The sequence below is a fragment of the Haplochromis burtoni genome, unplaced genomic scaffold (genome assembly GCF_018398535.1).
Source record: "Haplochromis burtoni strain Fernald_Lab_line unplaced genomic scaffold, NCSU_Asbu1 Contig_284, whole genome shotgun sequence".
NCBI classification, from domain to species: Eukaryota; Metazoa; Chordata; class Actinopteri; order Cichliformes; family Cichlidae; genus Haplochromis; species Haplochromis burtoni.
In genome coordinates, this window is record NW_024582645.1 from 600,447 (window position 1) to 608,531 (window position 8,085).

General features: G+C 36.8%; 1 protein-coding gene across 1 annotated transcript; it reads left to right on the forward strand.

Moving 5' to 3' along the window:
• The first annotated feature begins 762 nt into the window (after positions 1-762).
• On the forward strand, positions 763-4,782 carry LOC102294222 (T-cell surface glycoprotein CD3 epsilon chain). The gene is made up of 5 exons (XM_005942440.3): positions 763-1,116; positions 1,529-1,711; positions 1,794-1,937; positions 2,106-2,158; positions 3,313-4,782. Exons 1-5 carry the CDS (start codon positions 1,044-1,046, stop codon positions 3,373-3,375), a joined length of 516 nt encoding a protein of 171 aa, XP_005942502.1. The 5' UTR covers positions 763-1,043; the 3' UTR covers positions 3,376-4,782.
• Positions 4,783-8,085: the final 3,303 nt, after the last annotated feature.

Below are 8,085 nucleotides of genomic sequence, written 5' to 3' on the forward strand. Positions count from 1 at the left end.
AGACATGTTCGACTGCATGACAACATTTTATTATCATCTGTAATTCTAACAGAATATCTGAAACTCTTATTGGTCTTTTATCAGTGACGTTTTTCTGTTTGGTTATTTGAAGACAACAAGAAATGGGGGAAGGGACGTTACATGTAAAAAAAACAAAAAAAAAACATCCACAAGTCACACACAAAGCAGGTGCTGTTTAAGAACAGGAACCGCCATGTTGGCTCAAAAAATAGCTCAGACACTTGTCACAGAGAAGTTTTTCATAACCTAAAAACTTCTTTTATCCATCATTTCAAACTGATCTATGAGTTGTTGTTACATACTGATGCATATAAGGCACCGTTTGTGAAACATACAAACTGCAGCTTGGTTGTAAATGTTTGATTCTTTGTGATTTACTGGAGTTAAATGTTGGTATTTTAATCATGCACATGGAAAATGATCAGAATGAGAAGTTTTACTGATCTAAGGATCTTTACAGTAGTGCATGATATGTTCTGCAAAGCCGCTCCAAACATCACGTACTGTGAGCTGCTGTGAACACCGCCATCCTCACTCGTCACACACTGCACATAAAACTGATTCCCATCAAAGATTCAGACTGTGTTTTCAGACTAAACAATGGCTACATGTAATGGGGAGTTTAGGTGCAAACTAAAGAGCATGAAAATATACGCCACACTACTCATTCAAGCGATGTGACGTTAGCTGCTGTCATTTGCAGTTTTTTGTGTTTTTGATCTGTAATGAATCAGAAAACAAGCAGAAGCATTTCTATTCAGTATACTTCTTCAGTTTGACTTCATTTTGAGGTTTAACCGTGAATTCATCTTTAAAAAAAAAACACTTCCTGTGGGTGCAACGTGTGTGTGTCAGAACAAGAGAGAGAGAGAGCGAGAGAGAACCTCCTCGTCTAATTTGAAGCTTTTCGTCTCATTGAGCAGCATTTTGATGTAACTGAAATCTTCAAGTGGAAATATTCAAAAAGTTATAGTCTATATATCAGAAAGCTCTAGAAAACAAAAACAGGCATCCTGAAGAAAATGCTCAGCATGGGTGTCCAGGCCGTGCTCGTCGTCGTCCTCCTCGGCGTTGCTACCACGAAAGCTAGCGAAGGTAACAGTCTGGCATTTGTTTTAATTCATATTTTAAAGTCATTGAGTTTCACTTAACTTCTCTGGATTTAGAAACATGAATTCTGTCAACAAACTAGAACATCTAAGAGCATTTCAAAGAAATTTCTACAATTTCCTGTATGTCAACGATATGCTTTAATGTCCACATACACTTTTTGACATTTATATACTTTTGTCTTTGCTATATTGAACACATTTATTGTGAGCAGACATGGCCTTTTTTTGGTAAATGTTAAAGGATTTCTTTTAATAATAATTTAGAATGATGTGTATTCATGCAGGGAAAATTCACAATGTGCAAAAGATGAGCCAAGTTTAAGGAAAGTGTCTCACATCTCAGATTGTCCCTTTCTGTGTGAAAAGTATCTTAATATCTGTCCATGTTTTTTCAGACAAAGCGGAATTCTGGAGGAGCAAAGTCATACTGACCTGTCCAGGAAAGGCGAATTGGTTTTACAAAAATGAAAAAGTCTATAATGAAAGTGATACCTATGAATTCACATATACGAGTAAAGGCACATACAAATGTGAATACGAAACTAATCAGAAATATTATTTCTATGTTGAAGGAAATGGTGAGTGAAAAAGAATCTTTTCATTTCCTCACTTGTGTTAGCTGTTCATGCTGCTCTAACACTTGATGTCTTTTACCTCCAGTGTGTGAGAACTGCTTTGAGCTCGATGGAAACACATTATTTATGGTGATTGTCGGGGACTTACTCCTGACAATAATTGTGATGGTCATAGTCTACAGGTGCACTAAGAAGAAAAGCCCAGCTGGACCTCCTCAACCTTCCAAAGGTAAAAAGTGCACTTGGACAAATGAATGACAGTCTACTAGTTTACCTTTTTGTCTTGGTTGAGTTAAAGGTTACCTCATGTCCTTTATACACCTTTAATTCTTGAGAAATTCTGTTATTATTGATATTACGAGCGTTAAGTTGTATTTACTCTGTCATCATCTTCCAGCACCTCCTCGATCGGGAGGCCGAGGTCCACCTGTCCCGTCTCCTGACTATGAGGTACGTACTGGATAATAAAAATTCTGTTTTACCTGGAATGTTAAATCCCCCAATAATTCAGAAAGTATGGCTTTTATATTGTTGATGTTTTCATAGTTTTCATGGTTTCTCCATCTAACCACCCATTCATCCATCCGACCATCCATCCATTTTCTACTGTTTATCCGCTAGATGAACGGAGCAGGTTTAGCAGGGTATTCCAGATGTCCTTTTGCCTTTAATACTTTTCTCTTCCTGGGAATCCTGAGGTACACTCAGGCAACAAGAGATATTAATATATTACAGTTTGGGGGAAAGAAGAGAAAGAGAAACAAAAACTGCAGCCAAACTAATTAGTGATCTGAATTGGCAAATTGGCACTAAGTAAATAAAACTGAATTGAATTGTATTGAACTGAATTATTCATACTTTTTTTAATTTACCAGATGAAACAATTAATGTCCTGAAATGGTGTTTTCATGTTCTGTGAATTTTTTTTACTTTTCCACACATATTTTAATGTTGTTTTACATGATCTTTAATGATGTGGTGCAAGGAGTGATAAAAATCAGAACATGTCATTTGATAAAAATCAAATCTGAATGACTAAAAATATATTTTTAGCTTTGTTTGCACTAAATTCTTCCAGTTCCTTCATGTAACAAATAAGACTGTGTTAGACGATATTGGAACGAGACCAACGTTGCAATTGAATGGAACTGGATTAATTCCTGACCAGAGTTAATTAACTGTTTATCAACATAGAACATAGATTACACTAAATATTAACACTAATTTGCCAAGATGTGATTCCAAAGCCTGCTCTGAGCAGAGTCCAAACTTGCCCAAATATTTTATATTTTCCCTCAATTTTGAGAGAACTAGCAAGATGTAATACATGCAAAAGTGTTAGAAGAAGAGATTCCCCTAAATCAGCTACTCAGATATGTTGGGATTAAAGAGCGTGACTCCATTTTCACCTGGTTCATGGATCTGATGTAGTTCTTTAACCACTTATTTTCTTGGGCTTTCTGGGTGGTTGATTAAAATCCCTCCCTCCCATAAATAAATAACATTATTTAAGCATATTGGACTATTTAACCACTTGGTGATGTGTACCTTAATCTGGCATCCTAAAGCAAAACATTTTATTGTTTTTTTTGTTTTTCTCGCAGGCACTGAACCCTCAAACTCGCGCCCAGGACACTTACTCCACGGTGGTCAACAGGATGGGATAGAAGCACTTCAACTATCGACTCCGGGTCTCTGCACAAATGAAGGAAAACAATCACAAAAGACACACAAGAGTATCAGTCATGATCTGAGTAGCGTGCAGTGGCTTCTTCTGTTTTGAATTTGAAGGGTCACCTTAGCCAAAAACCAACACAACAAATTTTCTCCGTTTCCCTTTGACTTACAAGCAGGTAGAGTTCAGGCGGAATTTGCGTTGAGATTCAAAAGTTAAAGATATTTCATTTAAATATTATTTAGTATTATAGTATATAGTATTTAAATAATTTTTTTTTTTGAAAAAAGTTAAAATAACAGATTTTATCAATATAAAACCATTTTCCAGTATATTTTGAGAATTGTTCAGTATAAAGGAGACGTTTGTGTCTGTCGTCAAGTGGTTGGGAAATTGAGTTGTTGCAGATTTTAAATGAATCAGTGATGATCTGCCTGATTTCTAATGAAATGATATTAGCATTGCGATGTGGTGAGTGCCTGAAAAGTAGCCTGCAAAAAGTGAGCAAAAAACCAAATGTAACATGAAACATGTCCAACAGAAAGAAAGCGTTAGCACTGACATTAACCTAATGAACATTACAAATTTGTATTTGTTGTCGTGAACTGTTAATGCCAACAATGCCCATTTGCAAAGATGCTACCACGAAGCACGTAGAATACATAAACTTATCTAATATGACTGTTAGGGGTATATCAAACAACAAAATATTCAAACTGATATTGTAGACTAAATATCATCTTTCAATATTGTGAGCCATAAAAACAGGTGTCAGGCTAATGAATAAAGAAAGACGCCGTCGGAGGCAAAGTTAAAGAAATCAAATTTTTGTGTGCTTATTGTACAGGTTATTAGGTGTACACAGAAATGCAGTACAGCACTGCGACTGCAAGTTTGCTTTCTTGATGCCTGTAATATTCATGTTTTGCTTTTAAATATATTGTTTTGCTACCGTCATGATGTTTTTAGTGTTAGTTAGTTGGTTAGTGGTGAGGGTGCACAGCGGCAAATCAATTTATTACTGTGTTGACATGGAATTGGATCACATCAGTCTGTAGAAGTGTGCCTGATAATGTGGATAGCTAAATATATGTGTTTATGGGCATTTGAGTATTCTGATCTTTTAATCTAAACATTGGCAGAAAGTGCTGTAATTTAGAGCGATAAAATCATATCAATTCAAATATACTTGCATGTCTTGTACATATATAAATAGAGTATATGCAGCATTTTAAGCTCTGACATGTAAAGAGAGCATCAGATATGTAACATGCTGCATGCACAGACCTTTGAGGCTTACTTCTTTGCTTCTTCTTTCATTACATTATAATGTGATAACCTTTTTGTTACTGTAATGGACAACGTGCGTCATTAATATAATAAACCACAGTGAACACTGCTCTCATGTATGTCTTTGTTCATGGTTGAAAACAGTACTGGGATGGTTCAGCAGATAGAACTGTAACCGATTCATGAAGCTGCCTCAAAGCCACAGCTCATATCCGTAGCACCCCAGCCCCCATCACACACTCATCACCAGTATGCCTTCGTTTCTGCTGTGACAGTTGTATACATCACCGTCTCTGGAAATATCTCTGAAACATTTCTCAATGCATAAACATATTTTTGATAGTGTTAAAGACACAGTGGAAATATCACATCATGTCATGTTTTGGGTTCTGTATGATTTTTTTTTCCCAGCAGTGACGGAGCACAGCTGTACTGGTGGAAACAAAAGAGGGAAACACAACGTAATGTTTCGTCTCCATGCAGATTATTAATGATTGATAAATCTGTTACACTGTAAGCATCTCAGAAGAGCAGTGTTTAGTGGAAACACACCCACACTTACGCTCAGTTATCTTCATTTACATCTTCTGTATATTTGTGAGAGAAAGAAGCAAAGAAAATAGGAGGGGGATGGTGGTGTGTTCTTCTCTCTTTGTTGAGTCAAACCGCTCCCACACACAGACCTACATCTGCTCATCTGTTAGTGTGCACGAGCACACACGTTCATGTTGGATGAGAGCGTGCATGTGCTCGAAGGTGTGTGAACATGCCCTGAGTCAGAAGTTGGTTCTGTGTGTGTGTGTGTGTGTGTGTGTGTGTGTGTGTGTGTGTGTGTGTGTGTGTGTGTGTGTGTGTGTGTAGATCAGGTTTGTGTTTCAGAGCCGAGCTGCTTAAAGCTCCATTGTTTCATCTCTTCTCCGGCTCAGGTAGAAAACAGTAGTTTGTAGCTTTGTCACAGCAGAGTGAGGAAGAAGACGAGCTGCTATCAAAGACGTTAAGCTTTTAGATTATCTGACAGGGAGAGGGAGGGAGGCCTCTGAGTTTTTCTCCTCCTTAACTTTTGTGTTTCCTGCAACACTTTGTTACTTTTTTAACCTTTCAGTTTTTTTAACCTTTCTCTCTGCTTTTCTCTTTGCCCTTGTTGTGTAACTTTCTCTTAAGAGTAAAAAATGTAACTGATTACAAGTCTTACGCAACTCCACATTAATATGATTGACTGGCATTATAGTATGTATTATAATTAGGTTCACATACATTTACATGCATATTAATTTATTAACCATTAAAATTACAATAACATTAAAATGGTCATAAATAATTCAACTAAGTGACCATTCTTACTTAGAACATGTTACATGTTATTGATCAAAACCTCAAATAGGCCTCAATGTGTTTTTCAAGGATGATCTGATATCGTCGTGTTGGTGCTGTTCCCAGATCATCATAAAAATGTTGTTTCAGGTTCAACATCGCAAGTGACCAATCACATTGTTGTGACGTTATTCTTTTGCGCGCCAAGCCATTCGTGCATTTATGAAATTCCAATGTTGCAAGGACTATATCAATTCTGTTTACCGTTTATTAAAGGGTTATGGTTAGGGTTAGGGTCAGGGTCCGTTGATCGGCGGTTTCTCGCAGCTTAAGTACAGTTTTTGGTTTTACAGTGGTTTTTCCCGAAGTCGCAAAAGTATGACGTCACAACATTCTGATTGGTCACTTGCAATGTTGATCCTGGAACAACATTTAGCATGATGATCTGGGAACAACACCAACTCGAGGATATCAGATCGTGCGTTTTTCAAGCAGAGGTTCTACTCAGTGGTTTTACATCAAACAGTTAAAAAGATGAAACCGGCATTTGCTATCTGGACTCAGTATTTGTTTTTAGTTGCAACTATGGTGTTGACCAACTTTAGAAGAGAGAGTTCAGTGCTAACGCTAGCAAGCTTGGTTATAAACTGCTAGCTATAAACTGTGCAACACACAGACACAATTACCTTCTCAACAGCATGAAGCTCATAAAATACTAGCATTTAACTCACCAGAGAGTAAGTGCCAACATCTTGGATTGGATTTTTGTGACATAATACCAATAAAATTGGTCCAACTGCACAAAGATGGTGTAGTGACACAAATTAGCATAGTTAGTCAGACATCTGTCAGTGTCTGCACACCTGTCAAACTAAGCAGTCACGCCCATAACTAAGACTTTAATCTCAAACTGCGTGTTAAAAAAAATAAATTAAAAAAATTAGTCACGACACAGATATCAAATTTTGTCCCAGCTGTAAATAGCTTTAACACACAGTTGTACATTTTAATATGTCTCTGAGGACTGACACACCTTTGGAGGCAACCACTCTCCATAAAGAAAGACAGGGAGCATTCTAGGACTGACAGACAGCATAATGGTTATTCTACATTTATTGTAACTTCTGTGGTTACAAGAAGCTTTTCCAAAAAGAAAAAGGACCATGCTGGAACATGGTGAAATTAAGGTCTTCTTGTTTCTGTAGCAGCATCACGATAGTACCACTGTCACATCCAAACACTCGGGCTGTGAAGAAGAGGGCTCTTCAGTCAGCAAGTTTACCTCTGTGGTTCTCAAGCTTTTTTTTTTTTTTATCTCACAAGGTACACAGTTGAAATGAAGTGTTTCCAAAAAAAAGAAGATCATGAAGAATACTTTTCACTCCAAATCGCACCTGTTAGTCAGGTGCATAAAATAAACTGAAAACGTGTTAACAGTGGGATATTCACATCAACATTTTGGGTGGATTTTTGGATGATGTGTTAACATTTATGATGTAACCTCTGTGCTGAAGTTGAGCTCAACCTCGTTTTTTTTTTCAGCAAAGCATTGGCAAAATATAATGTAGATACCGTTTTAGCACTGCTACTGATAATACTACTAATAATAATAAGAACAATAATAATAATAATAATTGAAACTCAGATTGTACATATTTGATTATTTTGATCTGGTACAGATCAGTTTATTTGAAAATGGTACTATCATTGGATGAATACGGAAAGATTTCTGCACCGGACTCACTGCCATTGTTTCACTGTTACAACAGCATTGATCCCTTAATGGACGCTTATGGAGTCTTATTAAACCCCGTTATTCTGTAAAAGGTTAGTAGCAAACAGCATTGCATTATTAAGAAATTAAATATGTTAATTATTTCACTAAATATGCTGTTCTTAAACTCATCTATAAATGTTCAGTCTCCTTAGATGCTCAGTGACCTGGAGGCTCCTCCACATTGAACACGAGAGAACTGCCAGGCGTCCTTATCTAAAAGATAATTCTGAAAATCTGCTCATTCAGTTTGAGGGACTTTTTTCATCAAATGAGTTTGTGTTGCGTTTTTAGTCCCTGTGATATTGTTAAATTTGTGGGGGGGGG

Coding starts and splice junctions, on each gene's coding strand:
- LOC102294222 (XM_005942440.3), top strand. CDS start 1,044: ATGCTCAGCATGGGTGTCCAGGCCGTGCTCGTCGTCGTCCTCCTCGGC. Junction 1,117..1,528: donor TACCACGAAAGCTAGCGAAG/GTAACAGTCTGG, acceptor ATGTTTTTTCAG/ACAAAGCGGAATTCTGGAGG. Junction 1,712..1,793: donor TTTCTATGTTGAAGGAAATG/GTGAGTGAAAAA, acceptor TTTTACCTCCAG/TGTGTGAGAACTGCTTTGAG.